General features: G+C 32.5%; 1 protein-coding gene across 1 annotated transcript; it reads left to right on the top strand.

Moving 5' to 3' along the window:
• The first annotated feature begins 5751 nt into the window (after positions 1-5751).
• LOC106689658 (fatty acid synthase) lies at positions 5752-25593 on the top strand. Its single transcript, XM_014434763.2, has 37 exons — positions 5752-5946; positions 7657-7807; positions 8009-8161; positions 8241-8414; positions 8485-8685; positions 9915-10153; positions 10622-10852; positions 10979-11170; positions 11292-11417; positions 12253-12486; positions 12558-12747; positions 12892-13121; positions 13201-13502; positions 13583-13724; positions 13814-13930; positions 14004-14112; positions 14232-14474; positions 17501-17668; positions 17835-17986; positions 18073-18234; positions 19299-19580; positions 19669-19862; positions 20196-20444; positions 20528-20648; positions 20729-20905; positions 21058-21237; positions 21305-21503; positions 21585-21771; positions 21867-22012; positions 22113-22360; positions 22439-22681; positions 22751-22991; positions 23072-23271; positions 23362-23589; positions 23974-24228; positions 24992-25222; positions 25304-25593. Exons 2-37 carry the CDS (start codon positions 7675-7677, stop codon positions 25424-25426), a joined length of 7002 nt encoding a protein of 2333 aa, XP_014290249.1. The 5' UTR covers positions 5752-5946; positions 7657-7674; the 3' UTR covers positions 25427-25593.
• The last annotated feature ends 1881 nt before the right edge of the window (positions 25594-27474 follow it).

The raw sequence follows: 27474 nt of genomic DNA, 5'->3' as shown, positions 1-27474 counted from the left end.
AAATTAAAAGAACACAAATATTCCTCTGTTGACCAAGTTAAAATAATGCAAATTTGTGGATGCAGCAACGAACATGTGGGTTCAGTACAAGCCTTTGATTTGTGCCCAAAACCAACAACAAACTAAACGAATTTGTAATTATTTGGCAAACGTGTAGAGGGACCTTTTCATCTCTTCAAGACTGGAAATTAGAGAAAATATTGCCAGCATGAGATTATGTCTATTAGGCGTAAATGTTAAGATATGTTTCAGTTGTTCTTTAAGAAACTATAAGGTACTTTGTAAAATTTTGCTACCTTAACACCAACCAATTCATAATATGAAAAACCAATTTTTTTTTTTTTGTTGGAAAAAGTGACATTTAAAACATTTTGCCACTAGATCAGAAACGAAACGACCTCATGCATAAAATTCAGCTCATACATCAGCAAATAAATTTGAAACATAAGTCGATCACTTTAATACGGAAACTCATTTCTACTGGCTCTAAAACATTAACTTATTCGGTAATTAACTAAATAAATTAACGAATTAAGTATTTTTCGTTTTTACCTAAATTCCCAAATGGTGCATCCTAGCGAAAGGCCTACGGCATCAGAAATTAAATTCTGCGTCGAAAGAGTACTATAACTTCTTAATTAGGACAAGTAGCATATCGTAAACCAAAAAACGAAATTTTTTCTTCATATTTTGCCCAAACTTTTATACGAGTCCAAAATTAGAACGGAAAAGTATTTCTAGCGGTCTTGAAACGGTTACTAAGCTCCTAGTTATTTTCATACATTTGTCAAGCAATGGCAAATTCGCGCGTATGGAAGCGTGTAGGATGGTTTATTTGATCAAAGTTGACCTGAATTTGCGACCGACCCATCGGGTGTCGCTTTTTGGGCATAAATCAAAGGCCGCTTGGACTGCATCTACACGTTTGTTTTCAGTTTTCATGTTTTTAGCCTATAAATATGGCTGAATACTGGCAAGGACTGTAGTTAAGGTTGCTCCGACCTTCATTATTGTTTTTACTATACTTACCACGCACTGCCCTTGTGTATTTTTTCTAGTTTTGTTTATTTCACTCGGACAACCCCTGTTCATGCACAGGTTTTAGTTTACTGATAAACTGACCGTGGCATTAAACAAATAAATAAAAAATGCGTGAGCAGTAGTACTACATTACAGAGGTTGCATTTCCACCTCATTCAACAGATGGAAGCAAGAAACATTGTAAAGCGGGGTCCAGGAAGATGAAATTTGAGAGACCCAAAAAGCACTTCTTTAAACCTAAATCAATTCACATATACATCTTCAATACTCCAACTGAATTTAGAGGGACTGGCAATCTTGCGCAAATCCTTAAAAATTGGGTGCACTAAAATTTTGACTGAAATCCATTTCTACTTTAATATAATTGTTCTATCTAGAAAAAAAAACCTATATCTTAAATTTCAGATCATTGTTTTTTTCACTTTCAATACATTTTGAAAACATGTAATTATTTATACATCAGAAATCCTTTAAAACGCGTTCTATAGGTTAAGAAACGGATATAAAATGAATTCCCACTTTCCTCCGCTTACCTTCAAAACAGTCAAGTCTTTATTTTTGGAAAAAATATGGCAATTTTTTTATTTTCATATTTATTTTTATTTTTTTCGTAAATCAAACAACTGTATGAAGTGCACCTTCAACTTAAAGCCAGGGGCTACTTCACTTCAGAATGTGCTGGTTCGGTTATTATGACTAGACTGTGTGACAGATTTAATTGAATTAACATTGACATAAAATGAAAGAAAATAAATCAATTGAACAACTTACATAGTTGTAGGAAGTGGACAAGAGATAACATTTCTGGAATTTATTGAATAATTAACTTGTTTGTTTATAAGGGGGTTGCCAAAAGAGAACATAGTTGGATTAGGTTAGTGAATTTTGAATTGGGGCCATTGGAAATTGCAATATTGAGTTGATGTGATTGTGTGAAGAACACGGTCCAGTTGGGTAAGAAAGAAAATTTAGAGTAAACTCACTCAGGTGAATGTAAGGCGGTATGTTTCTTCTCAGTATTCTCCACTCACATATTCTTATAGCCAATGGAATGGGGAATTGCTAATAGAGACAATAGAATTACATCAAAAAAAGGTTCAAGAAGTTCCTCTCCCAGTTACCTACAGTTAAGGAGCAGAGACCTACAACCTGGGAAACCCAACCACAACCCGAAGACTGAAGCCCAGGCTGCTGCAGGACATCCTGTCATAAGTTCTATATTTATCAGTTCTGTTATTGCCACTCTAAAATTTTATTTTATCTTTTTTTTCTCTTCATCTTTTTCTTAAATTAACTTTATTTTTTTCCCCCATTAGAAGTCAGTTATCTATTTTGTTCAACCCATAAATGTCTTCATGAATGTATTGTTTTTGTTATTAACTTTATTTTTATCTTTTATTAAGGATTATTATTTTAATATATTTATTTTATCCTATTTTTTTAAATTTATAACATTGTGTATAGTTAGGAGTATATAGTTATATAGATATATAGGAGGATTATGGGAGAGTATAGTGTCTATACTTAATAATCTTAATAAGATCAGAAAAATCCAAAAGAAATAACTGTTATTAATTATTTACAAGCATTACATCATAGCCTAATTTTAAATAATGAAAACATTGTTTTTTAACAAATTTGAAAATAGTCCTACAAACATATACAGTATCTTAGAGTCAAAATGATAAGCTAGCTAAATTTTTGGCTGATACTACTAAAAAATTTAAAGGTTCCTTATAAAACGTTTCTTACTACGTAATTGAACAAAACGATTTTTCTGCGTGACATTCTTTCTGACCTAATCCAACTGATGCTAGCAATGAAGATGACGAAGAACCAATCCTTAATATTTAATGAAGTCTCTTGTGTATCAAATCTGAAAATACGTTAACCTGGTCAAAAGTAAGTTTGTTTTTTTTCCTAAAAAATTCGAAGAAATATCAGTTAGAACTTAGTGTGAGCACTTCAATTCTTTCAAAATTATTTTGCACTTATTAAAAGTAAGAGTTGTATTTCAATCAGTAGAATTACTGTTAATTAATCTTAATTGATTTTGAACAAATGAAATTGAATCAAATGTTAAATGAGCCATTGAGAGCAAAAGTGGCGTAAGTCGTACTCCTCAAAAATAAGTTACCAAATAAAAATCATTATATAATTAATCACTAGGTACATTAACTTCAGATGCTTTATAATAGGATGTGCTTCTGACTGACTAGCTTTAATAGAAAAAACTGTTATTTATTACTATAAAACATTGTAGAACGGAAGGGTAAATTTTGAATATCCCAAAACTAAAGGTTTGACTTACACCTTTGCATTCAACGGCAAATAAGAAGGTAAACGGAATTTTTTACCTATGACTAGTCTCACACTGAATATTTTATTCATTAAATAGTTTTATTTCGTTAAGGCCATAGAGTATAATGATTCTATTTGTTTTCTACCCTATTTTATTTTCCATTCAATAATGAGGTTCATCTCCTGTCTATGAGTAATAATATATATAGCAAAAAATGAAGAATATTTACCTAGAGCCCATTATTGATCTAGGATGGATCCTTGGAAGTTTGGAGACCAGGAAACGTCTCCTACTGATAGCATAGGCTTCGAAGTAAGTCGAGGTCAAGGAAGGAAGTGGTCGAAGAAGAAAAATGTATTCAAGGACTCTGAGTGACAATCCATGACTCTTTTGTGGAAAATAAAATAATATATTTTCAATTTTTTTTTTTTAACACTTTTTAAAGCGAGAAAATTAACAAAATATCGTGTGCTTGTAAAACGACATAGTACAAGTAGTACTAAAGTGCAGTACTTTTTATGGAAGTACTGTTACTAGAAAAATGGTTGTGCAAGGAGGTGATTTGGTCAGAATCTTGCTTGACCGTCACATTTTTCTCCAATTAGCATTACCCACCTTATGAGCATGAGTACACCCTGGAGGGCTTCCGAATCCACAGGTCTGACTTACGGGTATATTAACAGAATAAATAATTACAACAGTCGGATTCAAACTCGAGTCCTTGGAGTTAGTACCACTGTGCCTTGCCACTGAGCCACTCCGCTCTTTAAAGATCACATACATTTATAATAATTTAACTAACAACTTTAAATGAACAGTAGGGTTCATACATAAATTTACAATGTGTTTTAAAATTTATTGTAAGCATTAATGGAATGTTTGTAACGAATTAAAATTATGTTGAATAAATGAACAATTATTTTTACCAGTGGTAGATTATTGATTGGTCGTGTGTATAGATGAATTGAATATGGTCCGGGTGCGGTAAAAGAAAACTCAAATAGTAGATAATTATACTATTTTATTGAGCCAACGTTTCGCCCCACGTTGCAGGGCTTCGTCAGGGCTGTTTTGACGGCAGTCAAAAACAAAGTCAAAACGTTGGCTTAATAAAATAGTATAATTATCTACTATTTGAGTTTTTTTTTACCGCACCCGGACCACATTCCATTCATTTTTACCTGTAGTTTGCATATTCGATTTAGAAATGCCCGACATCAACTTGTTAGATAAATCTTTACCATTAATAAATAATACATTAATAATTAACTTTTAGTAATATTTGAAATAATAAAAATATAGCATAACTTTTTTGGAACGTTATATTATTCTTTGTCACCATATAAGATTAAAGTTGGTTACAGTCGTGGTAATTCCATATTAACGGAACAGAAGGAAGCCATATTTTAATTTTTTAAAATCTATGAGTTCTTATACTAATAACCGTTAAGCCCATCTTTGATAAAGTTACCTTTTCACATTATTATTACAATATTATTATTAATCTTTAAAAAATGGGAATATTTAAAAGTTAATATACCCAATTTTAAGAATTATTTTTTTTGTTTATAAATTAAAAATATTAATCCTATTTAATCTTTTCAAAATTTAAATTTTATCCAACAAAATCGGAGTTAAAAATAAACATTTAACTTATCTCGAGGCGAGATCCTTCCATGATATTTTAAAAATTATAATTTCCCAAAAATTGATGAATTAACTTTTAACAGAATACTCAATTGCATAATGATCCATATAATTAGTAACTCAACAATAACAAGATTATTTTACAACAATCAAAAAGCTTGGATTGTTGTAAAATAATTTTTCTTCAAATTTAACTAATCGTCATAATAAATATTTGTCTATACCCACATCAAAGAACGATTTAAATGGACCTTCATATATACCTTGCCTCGTGTGATTCAAAAAGTAACATAACAAATACTAAAAATTATTGTAATAATTTTGTCAAAAGTATTATTTTTTTTACTAAAATTTCCGAATCTGATAAAAATTGTTTACGTTTCTATACCTCGCCATTGTATTTAATGGTCAAAATGAACACCAACGAAGAATGTTCCACAGCGTTTTCAGTTAACACTTTTCCTCTGCTTTATCTATGACGCAGGTTGCTTGAGCTAAGTACCATATCTAAATCACCCGAAATGACGCACTCCAGCCCTTACATACTGCCTCTTCGTCCCTGATATCTGATGCATCGCTATCATCCTCATCCTCAGGTAAACATCTTTTTTCTACGTAGATGATTTACTCTCCATATCCGCCATTGCGTTAAGAAAAAAAAAACTAGCGCAAGGTTTTCCGACGAATCGTTAAAGTGTTATTGGTGCGATAAGCTGACCGTAGGAGAACCTTGGCAGCGCAACTATATCTTGTCCGGGGATATAGACTGCTTCCCAGTTTCTGTGCCTCGTCTTAGTGCATCTCTTCTCCGGTTCTATTTTCTGGCTATTGAAAGTTAAAAGTCTCTATACAGATAAGGATAGCGAAAGCGAAAAAAGGTTTTCAGAAAGTGCATCTGAAAAGATAACGCCTGCATCGACATACCTTCAGAAAAAGACGTTTTGGATTAACGAAAGGTACGTAATAATAGAACTATTTGTATTTAGCAGTCGTCCTCGACTAAGGTAGCATAAACCCCCAGTTCCTCTCACGCAATCCACAGCTAATAGATCGCGAAAACAGGTCACTTTTTTTAGGATCATTAGTAGAACTAGTTTTATTTTTTTTATCGAACCTGAATACGAGGCACTTCGGCCATTAATGCACATCCCAATATAATTTAGGTGTTTTCACCCAGATAAGTCTCATCCTGAGTGAACTTATACTAGATCTTAAATTAGTGAAGAGGAACTAAAAAAAAGTGCGGCTACTCAACTGTGTTGATACCGATCAATCAACAATATTAAAAGGGATGAGAGTTAATTATTTGAGAATGATCGAATACGTTTTTTTTCTTTCCACTTCGATTCATAAAGGTGACACTAAAGCCTAATATAAATGGTGATGTAATATTCCCAGTGAGTCCAGAACAATGGTTTCCGCCATGCTTTGAAACTGCTTCCTCTCAACATCCAACATCTCCAAAAATTCACTTATGGAGGAATGGTTCTTCTACTTTCGGACCAACTACCTTTCACCAAAAATCGTCTCTCGCCAAATACTTTTATATATTTTTTCTGTAGATAAGGAATACATTTTCTATATATCTCCTCTTTCTTTGCCTGTATTTAGGCACTCTGATCCTGATCACTCGTTTCGAATCTTATCTTGGGATAAAATCACATCAGATATGATTCGAAACAGCAGTGATTAATGTTTCCTTTTCAATCGCACCAAACGATAGAATGTCTAAAATCATTATAAGAATAGATAGAACAATTGGCTAGGCAGAGTATTCTCTGATAAGCTTTGTTTGTCATCTCCAGGGTCTACAATTAGCCTAGTCAATCTGGTCTCATGCCCAAACAACGTTTATACTTAATTTATTTCATTGTGAAATAATTATAGATTAAGGTGGAAATTGAACCTAGCCCATTCACCATAAACAAGGGTCATTAATAACATGATTCCACAATCTAACGTTTTCTAAGCCACATGGGTGGAAAGAATCACTAGGCATTCGCGTCCTGAGCAGTTTCCTCTCATGTTCCAGTCTTAGCATCGAAACCAAACCACATTCTGCATAACCAATTGAACTCGACCATAAGTAGCTACTGCCTAACAGGTCCCAAAACCAAGTTTAGAGTAGATTATTTTGTTTGGTCTTAACAAATCAAGAACAACTATAATATTAATAAAATTGGTTTCAGTCTTAAAAAAACAAAAATACGTGAACAGTGGGAGCCAAATCTGATTAGAATTTTGATTATTAATATTGGAATTCCTTCCAATAAAAAAGTTTAATATGATTCCTGATTGTTAAATGAACTTTTATTTTGGGCAATTTATTTGTATTGACAACCACTGCCAGCCTAAAATATAATTTCTTGTCAGACCTCCTAAGTGACTTTCAAAAATAAGAATCAAGCATGCTAATGAAGTGAAAGATTGCTAAAGAATTAGAATATGACTGAATCAATATTGTTTGTTAAAAATAAAAATACACACATTCCACTTATTAATCTATACAACTGCCGATCTGGTCTGCAAAATCCTTAGGATTGACCTGTCAAACGTTTTCGTACATGTGTGGCCAATTATTACAAAATTTGATCACTAATGATTACAAAGGTTTTCTGAATAACAAGTTTTTTTTTCTTATTTTATTCAATGAACTAATTTTTCAGACACTTTACATCAGAAAGATGTTTGGTCCGGAAGTTGTCATCACGGGAATCTCTGGAAGGTTTCCTGAGAGCGACAACATTGATGAATTCCGGGAAAATCTCTTTGCTGGAAAAGACATGGTCACTGAAGACGACCGAAGATGGCCACCTGGTACGGCAATTAAATTATTTCATACTGAATTTTATAAGTAATTAGAATTAGCCATTTATTATATCATGGATTTTAACTTCAATATTTTCCATAAATTATTTTAACTAAATGTCATAAAAAATTGTAACTATCCTAATGTTTTTTTTTCGTGACTAGATATATCGCTTGTAATAAATAATAATGTTGCATAATAATTTGTAGGTCTGTTTGGTCTCCCAAAACGAAATGGTAAGTTAAAAGACATATCTAGATTTGATGCTTCCTTTTTCGGTGTACACGCAAAGCAGGCCGATGTAATGGATCCACAACTGCGCCATCTTTTAGAACTTACCTTTGAAGCTATTGTCGATGCAGGTAACTCTTAGTTGGGATTTTTATAAATACTGTTCCTATAGTTAAACAAGTAATCAATGAACTTTACGTTTGTTGAAAGGAATGAATCCTCAGGAACTGCGTGGTTCCAAGACAGGCGTCTTTATCGGCCAAACATTCAGCGAAGCCCAAGAGTACTTTGCACAAGACCCAGACACGTTTACCGGTTACTCTCTTACCGGTACTTCTAGAGCAATGATTGCCAACAGAGTAGCCTACGTCTTCGACTTGAAAGGTATAAAATAACAATTCAAGAATTACGATGATCAATATTTAACTTCAGAAAATTAAAAATGATTTTATAGGTCCGAGCTATTGTCTCGACACGGCATGCTCGTCAGCGCTGTTCGCCCTCCAACAAGCTGTAACAGCTATCCAACGCGGGGATTGCGATGCGGCCATAGTTGGAGGCGTCAACCTCCTCATCAAGCCACACACTTCATTGCAATTCCAGAGGCTTAGCATGCTGAGCCCACGTGGGACTTGTAGAGCTTTCGATTCCACTGGTGAGTTTTTAATGGCCATAATGTAACCTCGTTGTTAAACGAGTTTTAACCAACACTATCTTTTTATGTGACACGATAAAAAACAATTCAACATTAGTATTCTATAGTAGCGTAGATAATTATAACAAAGTTGAAGCAGAGCTGATCCTGGAACAGAAGGTAATATCCCCTTTGGTTAAATTTAAATCTAATCTCAAACCAAACTTATTTCGGGGAGCTGCGATGCCGAGGCTATGAAATATAGTGAGAGCGAGAAAAGTAGCATAAATCAGAAAACGGATAAAATTAGTTAAGTGTTTTACAATAAGTAGAACAGTAAGCGAGTTTAGTTTTTTTTGTTCACATCTAGCTGGCCATTTCTGACTTATAGGGTAGGGAGTGAGAATTACACCAAAGGTAACTAACCTATTCTAACGAGAGTGGAGTTTTTATTCCACTGGTCTATGCCGAAATCGAACCGTCACCTTAACTCACTTAGCTACTATAATACTATAATGGCCTCTAGGCGAATGTCATTTTGGAACTTTGAAACTGCAATGGCGCTGGTTCGCTTTCGGCCTGGACGGATTGACTTTTACCAATCTTAAAAATGGCCAGGAAGAGGAAAATCATAAATATTCAATAAGATAAGTTAAGGTATGTAAAAACACCAAAATATGCCGCAAGTCTAATGGTATGTACAAACAATAATGATGGGAAAGTTTTTAATTTTGTCATAATTTAGGCACGAAAATAAATATGTTGAAGAATATTTTCTATAGGGTTATTACTCTATACATAGAATATAAAACGAGCAAGGGGAATTTTAAATAATAATAGTTACCTAACTGTCGAAAATTATCTGGGGGAGCGTTTCACGATGCACCTAATATTATATAATATGGTACATTAATAATAATATTGTTGTTAATGTGGTCTGCAAGATGGTTTGGAGAATCGGGGTCAACTAATTAGGCAAGAAAGGTTTTTAAAGTACTGACATGACTTGATAGATATTAGATAATAGTTTGACAGGACCAATGTATATTTGTTGACGTTTTTCCAGTTCTGTAGAGGATCCCACGATCCTGAATAAATGCTGACGAAACATCATGAATAAATGTTTTAAGATGTGAAGAAGGTGTTTCAATTATATTATGGCCTAATTTGCATGTTTAATAGAGATAGATTTATATAAATAAAATTGGAAAATATGTTGTTTTTTTTAATCAAGCCGTTAAACACTGCAGGTGACGGATATGTCCGCAGCGAGACCACAGCTGTACTATTCTTACAAAAAACCAACGACGCGCGGAGGATCTACTCTACCATTGTAAAAACGAAAACAAATACCGACGGGTTCAAAGAGCAGGGAATAACATACCCAGCTGGCGCGATGCAGAAGCGACTCATAGAAGACGTCTTCAACGGAATACCTGTGAAACCAGAGCAGGTGTCATACGTGGAGGCTCATGGCACTGGGACCAAAGTAATAATCAATTGTTTCTGAAACTGAATTTATATCGATAGTTCTTGAGAAAATCGAGTTGCATGTTTCTTTAAAGGCAACTTCTCTACTCAAATCCTTTCAAATCATCTCTATTTTTTATTTCAAATATCAAGACAAAGCATAATCAATTATAGTGATGTTAAAGGTACTGCATTTATTGCAAAAAAAAGAGTAAAAATTAAAGCTTTAACTTGTTTTATATAGTTAATTTTACTCTAGAAGGGCAATGGCAACATTCGTGTTAAACCGTATCATTAAACTGTACTATCTACAATGGGTTTACCCAATTTATTCTCTGAAATTCATTTTTATCTTTTTCACTTCTCAATGTATGCCTATAATAATACTTCAATTTTTGTAACCATTCAAAATTTAAATTTAGTTATCTTGTTTCAACTTTCTCTTTACGCATTTTTATGGGTTATGTAATTTAACTAATTTTTTCAGGTCGGTGACCCAGAAGAAGTGAATACTATTGACGAAGTTTTCTGCAAGAATAGGAAAGACCCTCTCTTACTCGGGAGTGTTAAGTCCAATATGGGACATGCAGAAGCTGCGGCCGGGATGAGCTCGTTGGCCAAAGTGATAATAGCCATGGAGACAGGAGTCATCCCAGGGAACTTGTACTTTGAAGAGCCCAACACCAACATACCTGGCCTGAAGGAGGGTAGGCTGAAGGTATCTATTGTTGTAATTGTTTTATAATGCTATCATCCCTGATAACTCAGTTGCAGCAGTTATTAATTTCGGTGAACTTAAACCCTAAGTATAATAACGCGTTCATAATCATACCATGCTTTCTAGGTTGTAGATAAAAATACTCCATGGGATGGAGATTATGTAGCAATAAATTCATTCGGATTTGGTGGAGCTAATGCACATGTCCTTTTGAAATCACATAAAAGATCAAAAGTTAGCTCGAAGACGAGGAAAATCGCAAGACTAGTTGCAGTTTCAGGAAGAACCCAGGAAGCTGTCAAACATCTCTTGAACAGCGTGAGAGTCACTACTTTTATTGGTCTTATTTAATAATCTTAATTAACCTTTTTTAAATGCCAGTTTTCAAAATATGTTAGCAGGAAAAATCAAAATATGATTCATTAATTTTTGTTTTCAGATTCTACCATACCGTATGGATGATGAGTTCATAGCTCTGATACATGACATCCACAAAATTAACATTCCAGGTCATACTCACCGAGGTTTTGTGATCTTAGAAGATGAACCGTACAACGAGATATCTGTAAGACATATTTATTTGATATCTTTACTATCGTGTATTTTCGTTGCTTGAATATTTTGTTGTTGATGAAACGTCAATGTAATAAGATAGTAGAATTAACATGTTATTCCATTTGAAATTTATCAACCTTGAGTTCAACTTCGTCGAGTGTCCATTTTTCTTTTTTCGTTTTTGTGAAATACACTGCTGTACGCAAAACACCTTCCGAATTAGAAACATATTATAGATACGTAAAAAGTCATTACACTCCTGGACATCATTAAAAAATAAAAGCTAACCTCTACTTTTCTATTTGCTCCCAATAGGGTAAACAGAATTAGCACATCTAAACTACTGTCTTAACTGGAGTGGGAATCGGTAGAATAGAATTACAACCTATAAGGTAATTCGTCCAACCTGTCCTAGAATTAAGGACGTTAAATCCTAATCAAATACAAGAACTCCCTCTGACTAATTTTTACGATCTTGAACAAATGAAACACAATCTAGATGGATTTTCAATAAATATCTAGTTGGACTGTTTTCGGTAGATCTGGTCAACACTAAATTTTAATTTTAGCGAAATTGGAACACAAATTAAAAAACAGTGTACAACATTATTTGTTATTTTTTCCTGTTGAGGAAAACTTAAAAAGGTAGTTGCTTCCTACATAGTTTAGGGTGAGGTCTGCCAAACTATAAAAGGAGTAATTAAGTAGTGTTAAAAAATTGCCTAGCTGAACTTTTTATTATAACTTAAGCATTTTTAATATTTTAGACTTGTGCATTTTCAGTTTTTATAGCAATACATTTTGTAAGGTCTATCAATTCTGCTAAATCCTTCTTCATTTTAAAGGAATTGGTAAATTCTGATGGAAGAGAATTGTGGTATGTGTTCTCCGGAATGGGATCACAATGGCCTGGGATGGGAAAGGGTCTAATGGCACTAGAGCCTTTTGCAAAGGCCATCAACAAATGTGCAGCAGCCCTGCAAGAAGAAGGAGTTGATCTCATGCAGATCATCAATAGCAGCCAACCTGAGACCTTTGATAACATACTCAACTCCTTCATAGCTATCGCCGCAGTACAGGTACGAACCACTCCATACAATAACAAAGATTGATACCTTGAACCACAGTTATTTATGAAATTTTGACATAGATCGGGCTAGTTGATGTACTGAAGGAGTTGGGATTGAATCCTGATGGAATCGTTGGACATTCTGTTGGAGAATTAGGATGTGCTTATGCAGATGGAGCTTTTACTGCCGAGCAGACGATCCTAGCGGCATACTGGAGGGGGAAGAGCATTTCAGAATCAAATCTGAAACCAGGGTGCATGGCTGCCATAGGTAATCTTCCACATGAGCAGATATAATTTTGTATTTTGTTAATGAATTCAATACTCTTAAATAAAATGTGAGGCCTCACTTCTATATTTAGATGGAGCAGAACATTATACATCTTTACAATTAATGAAAGTACTGATTTTTAAGGTCTGTCCTGGGAAGAAGTAAATAAAAGGTTACCTAAAGGAATTGTAGCTGCTTGCCATAATAGTGGAGACAATGTTACCATATCCGCTCCCGCAGATATATTAGATCCATTCTTGGAAAAACTATCGGCTCAAGGAGTATTCAATAGAAAAGTAAACAGTTCTGGATTCGCTTTTCATTCCAAATACATAGCAGATGCAGGACCTCAACTTAGAGCCAATCTTGAGAAAGTAAGCAAATTATTTGTTACACATAGTTGTTTTTAAACAATGATATTTACATAATTAGTAAAAAATTTACTCTGCTTAGATAATACCCATTCCGAAACCTAGAACAAAGAGGTGGATCTCCACGTCGATACCAGAGTCAGCATGGTCCTCTGAACTTGCCTCATCATCTTCTGCTGCATACCATGTCAATAACCTGTTGAGTCCTGTCCTTTTCCATGAAGGAGTTTCCCATATTCCTGATGGAGCAGTTGTTATTGAAATAGCTCCTCACAGTCTCTTGCAAGCAGTGCTGAAGAGATCTCTTCCAAAATGTTCTGTTGTAGGATTAGTAAAGAAAGAGGTTCCAGATGATGTTGGTAATTTTTTAAGAAATATAGGAAAGTGAGTACAGCCACCTTCTCTATTTCTCCTACTATGGATTACTAATACATTTGTATCATGTTGCACTTTTCTCCATTTAGGATTCACAATGAAGGAATTGCTTTAAATTTAAAGTGTCTCTACCCTAGAGTTTCTTATCCAGTTGGGAGGGGAACACCTATGATCTCACCCATGTTGAAATGGGACCACTCAATCGAATGGCAAGTGCCTCTTTTTGCAAAGGTATTTATTTTATATTGCTTTATTAAGTGTTTCTTTCACACAATCTTACTATAAAATAATACCATTAACATCAAATATACTGTTTTCAGCAAAGCTCAAAATCAGGAGAGTGTGTCATAGAAATTGATGTAAACAAGGAAACTGACAGTTTCATTATGGGCCATACTATAGATGGAAGGGTACTCTTCCCGGCAACTGGTTATCTGGTAAGTTGTATTATCCAAAATATTAATGTTTAAGTGATTTTTTCTGGCAACTATATTATATTTTTTCCTCTAGACCTTGGTTTGGAAAACTTTTGCAAAAGTACAAGGAACGCAAATGGAAGAAACTCCCATCATTTTAGAAAACATTCATTTCCACAGAGCCACTATTATGCCAAAAGAAGGTAAATTTTTCAATATTTCCCAAACATTATCATTTCTAATAATTTAAGTTTAAATAAAACCAAACTGAAACTAAAATTAATTTCAATTATCAAAAATGATACATTCTTACTTCTTCCAGGATCAGTGAAATTTGCAATTAGTATTTTCGATGGTTCAGGCCAATTTGAACTGTGTGAAGGTGGTTCCACAGTGGTTACAGGTACTGTTCGCCCAATGGAAAACTGGCAAGGCCTAGCCTTGAAAACCTCATCTTTAAATACCAAGTTCCAACTAACTACGGAAGACATCTATAAAGAATTGCGACTTAGGGGATATGAATATGGTGGATTTTTTAAGGGGATAAAGAAATCTGATATAAATGGTAAGTAAAACATACATAAATATGTGGAGTTCTTTTTTAAGTTTTATGATTTTTTCAAATTTAATATTTATTAACCGGGTATTTTTAGAAACGTTTTATACTTTAAAACTGTCTCTGCAGTGTAGTGTCAACTAACTCCCCTTTTTTTAGCACAAGTCTTGCACTGAAGACGTATGCAGCTCCAGAATGGATTCTCGCATTTGTTAAGATTCATTTCTCAGGACCTCTAGGAAATCCCAGGCAGGATTTGAACCCACAATATTCGAAACCAAACATTCTGAAACCTTTGTCCCAGACTGCTTGGGCTCACTAAGCCCTATTTAGCTGCTTTATAAAAAAGAAATAACGGAAATATTGCTGTCCCAGTTGAACTGTGTAGTTGTTGTTTTGAGATATGTATGTAATCTTAGCAAAAAGGGTGAGACCTATTCAGTAAAACACAGAATCATAGTAAAGCATATATCATAAAATCTAAGTAAAAAATATTTCAAGATATTACAGTTTTGAACTATATAGATCTTAGTTTTATTCCTAAGATTATATGCATATCTTAAAATAAGCATTTCTTGAGATGTTATACTGTTGAACTGAGACAGCAATATAGATTCCTTTTCAAGGACTCTATGATCCATGAGAACTTTTTGCAAATACACTATCCATTTGAAGTTATACTGTTAAACAGAGTTGCAATTTTCATAAAATCAAATTTTTCCGAAATAGTTGTTGTCAAAACTCAAACCATCTTCTTGAGAGGAAAGTTTAATAGAGTAAAACCCTATAAACTTGAACATCAGGGGTCTGAGGATACTTTTAGGATATTATTTTTGGACACCACTGAGGAATGCGACTGGTAGGAGGCGACTAACCTCAATTGGAGTACTTTAAGAAAGTATTTTCCCCCTGTCCAGTCATATTGGCTGATGGATCCTTGAGAACTACTGGGTTTCCAAAATACTTAATGGACTTGGTGATTTTCACATCAAACTACACAGATTTGGAAAAGACATCAATACCAATAGATGCAGGTGCATCGATCCGAAATATGCTATGTGATAACGAACAGCACTGTTTGTAAGGCACTGAGAGCCAATTTATTAAGAAAACTGGACTTTACATTCTAACAGAAAATTCATTTCACAACTAATAGTCACAGAAAAAACAGCGTAAAACTAGCATTTATTGGTTTTATCTAAATGTATAATAACCAAAGCACAAATTTTTACATTAAATATCCTAATAATATGCCATATAAAATAATAAATTGCATACACATAAAATATGCAATAAAAAAACAAAATCTGTGAAGCCAAAAGTTTCCAGAAATGTAATAGGATGGCTAAAATATTCAAATATACTGCTAGTATGCATATAAAAGTACTAAACAAAGAAAGAAATTAGAGGAAATAAAAATTAAATGAAATTAAATTGAAAAATTAAATTAAATGAAAAATTAAATTATTTCAAATATTGCTGTATTTTTTTCATAAACTAAAATATGAAAATAATTAAAATATTATGTGACAAACAAGAATTGGCAAAAAAATCTTATAATAATATATGAATAGTTAAAAAGAAAATATGAAACACTTTTTAAAAATCAAAATCATACCAACTTGAAATTAGTTACTAAATAAAACCAGTAATAATTATATTTCAAGAATCTAATTGATAATATTAAAAAAAAAATTAATTTAGAAATAATTAAAAGACATAACAAATAAAAAACAGTAATTAAGTAAATTTATTAAAAATCAATAAAAACATAGCAAGAGACAATTTTGAAAAATTAAAATATGAAAGTAATATAAAAGTAATATTATTAATAAAAAATTTAGTAATAATTAAAAACTAATATAACCAAAATAAATAAAATGCAAATGAATTAATTAATGACAGATCCTATATTACTATTAATCACTAGATACATTTCTAACTTTGTTTAAACAGATCCTAATCTTCCATTATTCAGAATATTTTAATAATTATTAGATGATCTTTCTACATCAACAATCACATTTGGGTAAAAATTTATATTCCCTTAAATTTATCTAGTTGTTGTTAATGTCAATGAGAGCAACTGAATCCTTCCCATTTAAAGTTTTAGTAATATTTTCCAGAACAAGGAATCTATAGAATTTTTGTAATAACCTTTTCTTATCACTATTTAATATTACTGCTTGAAAATGATGTAAGCAACAAACTGAAATTGAAACTGATTGTATTGTTTAAAAAATAACTGGAGGAGGTAAGTAATAAAAATAATCCATATTTTAGGAAGTAAATTATTGATGGTAAATTATTTCATTGATTTGTTTCTGCATTGTTTGTGTAAAATACATACATTTGTGTAAAATCCAGATCTTGATGATTACAACACACATAAAAAATTTGCTTAAAATAACTAAATTCAAAAATATTTTGAAATATAAGTTTACCTTAGCCTTGAATTGGTTTGCATCTTGTTGAATATTTGTTAGACCTATACACATTAGGATTCCACCCATATCACCAATGTTGCATAGAGGGCATGTCAGTAAATCTGCGACGCCTACTCAATGGAGGTGTTTTTGGAGCAGATCATGTCCTGTTACTGGGCAGAAACAAATCATGCCCTCTGATTTGCTGAGGATTTGTTTATCCTCATTCAGTAGGCTCTCCCATTTCTTACTTTCCGCTTGAACTTTGTTTCTAGCATTTGTCCTGTCCTTATGATAAGAACATTATATGGATTTTGCTGTTCTCTATGAAAATGGTCGAACAGGTTGATTCCCCACACAACTGAGCTAAGCTAACTTGGCAGCTTATTCATTACCTTGTATACCAACATGGCTTGGTATCCACTGCAGAGCTATAATCCTTCTACTTTTCCTTGTAATAGTAGCCATGTTTCTACACTTTTCTTCAGCAGCTAACTCTTTAATAATTCAAAAATTTAATAAAAAATAATATTTTGAATTAAATTATAATTTTTGTTTTAATATTTAGCAATCTAAATTCATTAGTATTGCTTCTGATATATGTTATAGGTACTAATGGGGAACTTGGTTGGGTTGGAAACTGGATAAGTTTCATGGATACGATGCTGCAGTTTTCTTTAATAAGTAGGAGCAATAGAGAGCTAGCTTTACCTACTAGGATTCTGCAAGTAGCTATTGACCCAAAAAAGCACCAACAATTTTCAGAAAACAGTGTTGGTAAGATGAAAATCGATTATTATTTTTTATTGTAATACATTTGTTTCTTTCAGACTATATTTTGGGTTTAAATAATTTTATAACTGTATTTTTATCAATACTAGAGTTTATGACATTTGTTATGATAAATTTACATAGAACTGATATAGTTAGTGTTGTTTAACAGATATCCCAGTCCAATATGAAAAGGACATTGATGTTATACAATCAGGAGGAATAGAAATTAGAAACCTGAAAGTCATCCTTGCTCCACGAAGGCAACAATCTCAAGCACCACCCAAATTAGAAAAATATGTTTTCTTGCCGTACATTAAAGAAGTAAGCTGTAAAATGCATTTATATATAAGCTCATTTTTGAATAATTATGGCCCGTATTTTACTAATTTATGAATAAATATTCAAAGGGAATGAAGAAAGAAGATGCTATGGCGGCAGCCCTTCAAATAGTGATGGAAAACTCTGGTGGAGCTTTGAAATTAAAAATCATGGAGCTAGGAGGAGATGAGAGTGAGGAACCGTTAGCTCCACTGATCTCTGAAATATTGTCTACAGAGCCCCAAATAACAGTAAATAGTCATTTAAGTAACTTATAGTGATTGGATAAACAGTAAATCTGGGTCTTCTTTCTTTACTGCAACTTGCTTCTTTTCTTTGAGCTCATTATTTTTAAATTCCAGTTTATAATGGACGAGCCGAATTCCCTTGATAATATCTATCAATGGTTTAGTATCAAGTTTTGTACCAATTTTTCTGTATTTCTGATTCAACCTCCAATCTTTATAGAGTGCAAAGAATCAGTATGTAAACCATTTTGAATAAGACCATTTTTGGAAGGTTAGTCAATAATATGCTTTCAGAAAAATAGCATATTTAAAACTTAATCAGTCATACAGCAGAATCTCATGGAGGGCTGTGCTGGATCTGTGAGATCCGTTTACCAAATTTTCATATATACGGAAAGACAAGCCTTTATTTATTTTTATTATTTTTTTTTTTGGTCCAATGAAACACAAATAAGATTTATAAAACACAAATAAGATTTATAAGCAGGACAAAAGGTAATTTTTTCAATGAAAATATTATATAGATCTGATTAGGGAACATATTTTTACTGTCTAAGTCAACTTAAAAATTATATAGTATTTAAATAAAAAACACAGTGACAACAAACACTAATTAATAAATACCCTAGTAATAATCAGATTATTGTTAGTGATAAAACCATTTCTAAAAAAACACTTTAAAAAAAGTAGTTTTGAGATCGTGATCACACTGAAATATGTGGCTTCACTGGTCACAGCATTTATCTCCATTTAGATTCTGGAATCCAGTACAACTTATAGAATGTTAATGATTATAACCGTTATTATGACTCAATCAATAATCAAAAATTGTATTACATATTTGAAATGTGCAGAATCTTTAATTTACTCAAGTGTGAAATCTCAGTGCAATTCTACTCCAAGAAAATATTCTCTATCAGACATTTAAATAGGCATTATATTTCTCTGTTATTAGTTTTCGTCCTTACCATGAAGTGACTAATGCTGTCAGCATATGAATCACAATTATATAGGATTGGATTGATTACCACTTCTTTCTTCTCAATTCTTATTTACTTTTATTTCAGGCAGACATTAGTTTTGCGACACTCAGACCAGAAAATTATACCAACTTAGAGGATTATAATGTAAATGTTGTGAAAAAAAATTACACAGAAGCTGTGGACAATAATTTACATCTATTAATTTGCAAGAGTGCATTATCTTACAATGGGCTGCCTTCTGTAGTCAGCTCTTTGAAACCTGGAGCATTTCTACTCGTGGAGGATAGGCAGGAGAACAACTATGGCAGTATGGTTGTGATATCCAAGTTTACTTCTGGTGGAAAAGGGCTTCTTCTTCTGAGAAAGGTCTGATAATATTATATACCCAAATGTTTATTTAACAATAGAGCAGTTTAAGGGAAAAAAACAAGAAACATAATGTTTTAATTTTTAGGCAACTCAATATATTCAACCCATAGTAATTACAATAACAAACCATAACTATAGCTGGGTGGAGAAAGTGAAAAAGGGGTTAAAAGACTGTGAAAATGGTGCTAAAATACTTTTAGTTAATCAAGGTGAAGAAACAAGTGGTATAATTGGGTTGATCAATTGTCTCAAGCAGGAACCTGGTGGTAGCAACCTGAGGTAATGGAATACTACAGTAAATTATATCATGCTTGAATGATGTTAATTCAATAATAATGTTATGCTATGTTTTTGTTAAGTATTACCAAATTATTAGAAGTATATAATAGGTTAGAATGAAAAGAATATATAATCACCATTTCTACAATAAGCATTCAGAAATTCATCATCAAGATTCAATTTAATTTTTATTCTTATTACAATTAAAATACGAATAAATATGGTAAATATGCTTCCAGTTCTATAGCAATTATTAAAATGATTTCAAGTTGAGTTTTTTTAAATTAAAAATATGATATATCTATTGCAATAAAATTTGTTTAATTATTTCAGGTCTATTTTTATTAAAGATCCCAAGGCAAAAGAGTTTTCACTCTCATCTTCTCTGTATGTTCTTCAATTAAAAAAGGACCTTCTACAGAATGTTTTGGGACCAAAAGGAGAATGGGGAAGTTTCAGGCACCTAAGAATTCCAAATCAAGAAGACACTGTAACTCAAACAGAACATGCTTTCGTAAATGCTATAACAAGAGGCGATCTTTCTAGTCTAAGGTGGATTCAGGCTCCTGCATCCCCAGTTGGGTTAGTTCTTAATACTTAAAGTTAATATGGAACCTCATTATTATATAATTGTATATCATGTTCACAATTCCATTTGGATGTAGAAAAGAGACGAATGGAGTAGGGCTGTGCACTGTTTATTACGCACCACTCAACTTCAGAGATATTATGTTAGCTTCCGGGAAATTACCACCTGATGCACTTCCTGGCAACCTAGCAGGACAAGTATGTTTTGGTATGAATGATATACTTGTTTCTGTTTTTACATTAATATTGATCTTGTTTTGCTATTTTATGCTTTATAGGAATGTGTTCTTGGTCTGGAGTTTGCTGGAAGGAATTCAAAGGGTGAAAGGGTAATGGGGATCGTTGAGGCTAAAGGTCTTGCTATGTCAGTAACATGTGATCCACTTTTTACATGGCCAGTTCCAGACAACTGGAGCCTACAGCAAGCTGCTACAGTGCCTATAGTCTTTGCTACGGTAACTTGCAACTAATTATTGATATTTACTTTAAATCAGTAGTAACTAAAATAAAATTTATTATTTGTTTGATAATAGAAATATAAAACTCTATTAAAATAAGTCAGAAATAATAATTATACAAATAAAATTTCTAATTAATTATTGTCTAGGCTTATTATTCCCTAATTGTCCGAGGTGGAATGAAAGCAGGTGAGATAGTACTAATCCATGCTGGAACAGGAGGTGTTGGCCAAGCAGCTATACACATAGCTCTCCACATGGGTTGCAAGGTCTTTACTACTGTTGGAACACAGCAAAAAAGGGAGTTCATCAAAGCTAATTTCCCAAAGGTGTGAATCCCAGAAAATGTAATTGTGTGATAGTTATATTCAATACTTACAAACTTTGGTTTTATAGTTGAATGATAGATGCATTGGAAATTCACGAGACACTAGTTTTGAGCAGCTAATTTTATCTGAGACCAAAGGTAAAGGAGTAGACCTCGTATTGAATTCTCTCGCAGAAGACAAGCTTCAGGCATCTGTTAGGTGTTTAGCTCAAGGTGGGAGGTTTCTGGAAATAGGAAAGCTTGACCTCTCTAATAATTCTCCTTTAGGTAAGCCATTAATTTATTTTATAAAATATCTAACTGTTACACAAAAAAAAAAATAGTAGTCAATTATATCCATTTTTTCAGGGATGTCAATATTATTGAAAAATACCACAGTTCATGGAATATTACTAGATGCATTGATGGGAAAAGGTTCAGAAGATCTGGAAAAAGTAGAGGTAGCTAAGTTGATGAGGGAAGGAATAAAGTCGGGGGCTGTGAAGCCTCTTCCTCAAACTACATTTAATCGTAATCAGCTAGAACAGTCATTCAGGTAATCTAATATATAAATGTAGCAATGTTTATTCAGAATAATAGAATGTAATGATAGTTCTGTTTGTATTTTTGAAATATTTTTGCTTTTGATAGATTCATGGCTACAGGTAAACATATTGGAAAAGTATTGTTAAGGATCAGAGATGAAGAGCCAAATCAGAAATCAATACCTAATAAAGAAATAATTAGTGCTATACCACGAACTTATATGAACCAGGAGAAGTCTTATGTGCTAGTTGGTGAGTGGGAAGATTATTTAATTAGAATTTTCTAATGACAAATTATGCTTTATTAATAAGATATTTTAATTTATTTTTCAATCGTTTTTCTTAAATATAGGTGGTCTCGGAGGATTTGGCTTAGAGCTTGCAAATTGGTTAATTAACCGGGGAGCGACTAAAATAGTTCTTGTTTCAAGATCAGGAGTTACAAATGGATTCCAATTCTTGTGCATTAAGAGGTGGGAACAGAAGGGTGTGAAAGTTGTTGTTTCAAGAACAGATTGTACTTCTACAGAGGGTGCAAAAAAACTCATCGAAGAAGCTGAAACACTTGGACCAGTTGGAGGAATTTTTAATCTTGCTGCAGTAATTACAAAAATCTCTTAGAATCTAAAACAACATATTAATTGTAAGCATGTAGTTAATACAAAATAATATTTTTAGGTGCTTAGAGATGCATTCATGGAAAACCTGACTGAAGAAGATTTCAGAGCTGTTTGCAGAGCTAAAGTTGATGCTACGGCAGCTCTTGATCTAGTGAGTCGATCCTGTAAACAACTGGAACACTTTGTTGCATTTTCATCTGTATCTTGTGGGCGTGGAAACTCAGGGCAATCCAATTATGGCTTCGCAAATTCTGTAATGGAACGTATTTGTGAGTCTAGGAGAGCTTTAGGACTTCCAGGAGTAAGTATTGATTTTCCATAAATATTTTATTGTTTATAATAAATGGATTGATTAACTTGAACATTATAGACTGCAATTCAATGGGGAGCAGTTGGCGATGTTGGTCTTGTCATGGATAGTATGAAAGGAGGTAATGAAACTGTAGTTGGAGGTACATTACCACAAAGGATAGCTTCTTGTTTATCAACTTTCGATTACTTCCTTCAACTACAAGAACCAGTATTAGCATCTATGGTCCTAGCTGAAAAAGGAAAAGTAGGGCAAGATGCAGGTCAAGCCAGTATTGTGAACGCTATTGCTAATATATTAGGTAAGTTAAATGTCCTATAAAGTATCATGAGAACTTATATCTTTAAATCATTTAATTGAATAATTATTATTTGTTTAAAGGTTTAAAAGATCCTGAAAACTGTGGTAGCAAAAGTTTGGCAGAACTTGGAATGGATTCCCTCATGGGATCTGAAATTAAGCAGACCTTGGAGAGGAACTATGATCTAGTATTGAGTGCCCAAGAAATCCGAAATTTAACATTTCCCACACTCAAAAATCTATCATCTGGAGGATGTCAAGATTCTTCATCAGTAAAACAAGTACAATACATTTCTTCCATTCCAGAGATTCCATACTTTCTTAAAAATAATCAATTTGTCTAATTTAAAATAATTTGATTTCCTTCACAGAATGGTGTTCTTTATAAAAACATCCTTCCTTTGGAAGCTGTAATCAAACTTCAAACAAAATCTAAAACTGACTCACCAAAGCCAATTTTCTTCATTCACCCGATCGAGGGTGTTGTTGATATGTTGAATGAAGTTGCAAGCCATTTACAAACAACTGTTTTTGGATTGCAATGTGTTAAAAATGCACCTCTGGCTTCAATAGAACAGCTTGCTGCATACTATCTCCAAGTAAAAAATACTCATTCTAATATTAATTCTGAATAGTTTCATGCATTAATTATTCATTTCTTTACATTGGTATATGCTTGCTTGTAGAGTTTGAAAAAAATGAGCTAAATTAATAACTATGATTATAATGATTATTAATAAATAACATTAATTAATTAAATGCATATTTACTAATGTTTCATCAATAAATAAACCATGCATCCATGAAAATTTAGTGCTTAAATTAGATATAGTTTTATATATTGCTAATTTTTTTTTAACTCTATTTGGGGGAATGTGGCTTATTGGTAGCGGAGCAATGTTAAAGTTTATAATAACCATTTTAAATGAGCAATATGTGTGTCATTAAATGACTAAATAAATTAAGTGAAAATGTTATTGCAGCATATTACTTCTATACAAAAAAATGGACCATATCTGATTGTTGGATATTCATTTGGAGCTGGTGTGGCATTTGAAATTGGTCTTCAGCTTGAAACTAGTGGTCAAAAGGTGACTCTTATACTTATTGATGGGTCTCCATCTTTTGTTAGGAGCCATATAAACAACTATAAAGAGACTAAAGGACTTGATAAAGATTTTGATGCCTTCAGGTTATCGTATATTGCGATGCTTTTCGCCAATCAAGACTTTGCACAGGTATCAGATTATATAATTTATATATACAGCATATTTTTTATCCCATTTCACTAACACCAAATTGTGTGCTTGCCAATACCAACATCATCAATCATATTTTATTATGAATATAAATAAATTGATGATATTTTACTTTTTTCTACCGTTTCTCAAAATAAAATTAGCAAGGCCATTTTGATTTTTGACTGTGTAATCAAAAGTTACCGTTACCATATGCATTTATATATCATTAGAAAACAATGTTGATGTTTTTTTAAGGGGTTTTAGTTTCGTTTTTTTTAACAGTCATACCTTACCTTTGAAATATTTATTAAGAGAATGAAGAGGAGATTTTGATTAAAAAATTAGCTAAATCAAACAACATTGAAAAATGGCTAAAATTGGAAAATGCTGTGAAACCCACACTATGGTAGCCTTGCTGACCTTACCTTTAAAAAATTCACTTATAACTTTTATTTGTCCATGTACAACATGTTACAATCTTTCAAGAGAAGATAATGACACCAAATAAATATAAGGGAAGGTTTATGTATCCCATAGGATTATATAGGTTACCCATATCATATTTTGTATTATATGATCATATATCTTCTATATATAATAGTATGAAATTGTATTGGTGCTATTTATAAATCTCAGAAGATTAAATAATAAAATTTTTAAAAATATTTTGTAAAATTGTATAATATTGGAAAGCTGAGATAGAAATACCATACTTCTTTAAATGAGATTGCAATATAGAACTGAAACTATTCTTTCATAGGTTCAAAAAGAAATATTGGTCTTGGACACGTGGAATTCCCGCTTAAAGCGATGTGCTGAGATCATGCCAAACTTTTCTGAAGAGGAGATTGAAGAAGGTGCTTTATCATTTGGCAAGAAACTTAATGCTTCTTATGTATATGAACCAAGATTTAAATTTAAGGGAGAAATAAATTTGTTGAAAGCAGCCGAGAGTTTTGTAGACCTTGGTGAAGATTATGATCTCAAAAAGGTACGGTACCCATATGCTAGAAATTAAATGATATTTTAATGCTAGAATATTGTAATACCACACATTCCTTTGTTTATACAGCACTGCTACCAGAAAGTTAAGGTAAACATAGTTCCTGGTGACCATCAAAAGGTTTTGGTTGGAAATTCAGCTAAATTAATAGCTGACAAAGTGAATAAGTATGCTGAAGAATTTTTGAAATAATTTTTAATTTTAATTATTAATAATTTTAGAAATTATAAGTAGCTTAATTAAATTAAATTATTGTGATTTATAATGCAGAGATATTTCATATGAATTGTAATTTTGGTAATGTATAAACTATTTTGTAAATATTGTATTATTTTTTATAAATATTTATAATAAAAGAATAAAATATAGGTTGACAATATTAATGAAATCCTTACCATGTTTCATTATATTAATAGAATAATATTGAAATTATATTAATATTAATTTAATTAAACTATTCTGGTATGCCATATAATGGTGTTTTGTATGAATTATGATGTTGGAATGTAACATTATTTATCTCCACCAAATATACTGAATAAATATTTATGAATTGACTTAAATATTTATCTTTGTCCTTCATCATTAACACTTTTTATTTGTTAATTTGCTGAGTAAATTGGTAAGTCACAATATCTATTACTCATTACCTGAATTTATCTTTGAGAAGTGACTCAAGACCAATGTCTAGACGAGTGGTGAAAAGAGGTGAGTGAGTGAGTTTTTACAAGAATCTATTAATTAGTTTTTAAATCTCAGAACTGTTCCTACAGATACAAGTTTAATTAAATAGAATTGAGTTAAGTTTTGTAGAGAACTTTCAATGTGTATTGTACTAGTCAATATTCATATTTTGAATTTGCCTTTTAATTCATTCTTATGTTACTTATTGTCTTTCTTTCTTTCTAGTTTTAATTTAGGAATGCTTATTGGACAATAGTAATTTGATTTTACAAATAAAGTTACCTTTTTCACTTCACCCAATCATATGTAGGCTATTGTCTGTGTTCCATTCTCTCATATCTTCCTTCACCAGTGATCCATAGTATATACTGCATTTACTACACAAGTTCAATTTAAACTAAATAGAATCAATGAAATTATGAATAAACGGAAATGTAGAAATTAAAAAACCCTCTTAGGATGAACTCTCTCTCCCTAAAAAGGTCTCATGGAATTTTTCTTTTAGGAAAAGGAGGCATTTTTCATAAATTTTCTTTTTTTTCCTTTCCACAATATCTGCCTGATCGAGTCATTACTTGCGAATCTCACCTTTGAATCCAAAAGCAAAGTCATGCCTCTATTCTTAGGGAACGCTACTATAACTGCCTATCTTATGAATCCATCAGTTTCAATTCAATAGACCTGGTCCAAGCAGATGAAATCCTTTTTCTAAGAAGCTTCATCAATTCATCTTTGACCCTTTGGTATCGGCGTGTCATAACGAGGGATTTGGAGCATTTTCCCAGCACATGGGCTGGCGTTTCAGATTATCTGCCACATTAGTGATACCAACTTCTCTCTACTGTCCTCTGGCTCCAGGGACTCCACAAAGGGTTGCATAATTAATATTTAGTTTTAAGATCTTTGCTCATTCTGACCCTGAGAGAGAGTACATACATCTCACTCACATATCTGTAAGCTCTAGGGATCTCTTTGAAACGGTGAACAACAATGCTCTGGCACCTCAAATTGGCTCATTCATAAAAAGAATATCCTCACAACAACTGTCTTCGAGCTTTCACACTTTCATAACCCTGAAAAACACTCAGTCTTTCAATTAATTTTATTTAAACTGGAAATTAATTATTTTAAAATTTTTATACAATTAATAGGATCAATATATTGATGTATCTACCTTTTTCATAAAATATAGCAAAGTAAGGTGTAAATTAGAAACATTGAACATAGAAATTATGAAACTATTTATTGAACTCAGAATAGAATGTAATACAAAAAAAAAGTTTATTCATTCCAACTCATCTTAATGAGAAGGATGAAACTGTTCTGCTAAACGCTTTAGTAAACCTCGGCTATATTTTCTTCAGCAGTAATATGTTTGATCGTGACAACTTGTAGTTATTCATCGCCCCCTAAATGCACATCTGGCCATCACCAACCCCCTGCATAGCTGCAGCACCCACCAGGGGACAGTGGCACCCACTTTGGAAATCACTAGTATAGTGGAACAGGGCATCCAGAATATTCAACAATTGCTGGGCAATGTACAAATACTGTAA

The sequence above is a fragment of the Halyomorpha halys genome, unplaced genomic scaffold, assembly GCF_000696795.3.
Source record: "Halyomorpha halys isolate HHAL.00 unplaced genomic scaffold, Hhal_1.1 Scaffold1424.1, whole genome shotgun sequence".
In the NCBI taxonomy this organism is placed as follows: Eukaryota; Metazoa; Arthropoda; class Insecta; order Hemiptera; family Pentatomidae; genus Halyomorpha; species Halyomorpha halys.
The sequence above is the reverse complement of the archived record's forward strand: the minus strand, read 5'-3'. Positions and strand labels throughout refer to the sequence as shown.

Bases quoted from the DNA above. Each gene is read 5' to 3' on its own strand.
- LOC106689658 (XM_014434763.2), top strand. From the start codon at position 7,675: ATGTTTGGTCCGGAAGTTGTCATCACGGGAATCTCTGGAAGGTTTCCT. The intron at 8,415-8,484 runs GTATAAAATAAC...ATGATTTTATAG, and splicing joins CTACGTCTTCGACTTGAAAG to GTCCGAGCTATTGTCTCGAC. The intron at 13,503-13,582 runs GTGAGTACAGCC...TTCTCCATTTAG, and splicing joins TTTTTAAGAAATATAGGAAA to GATTCACAATGAAGGAATTG.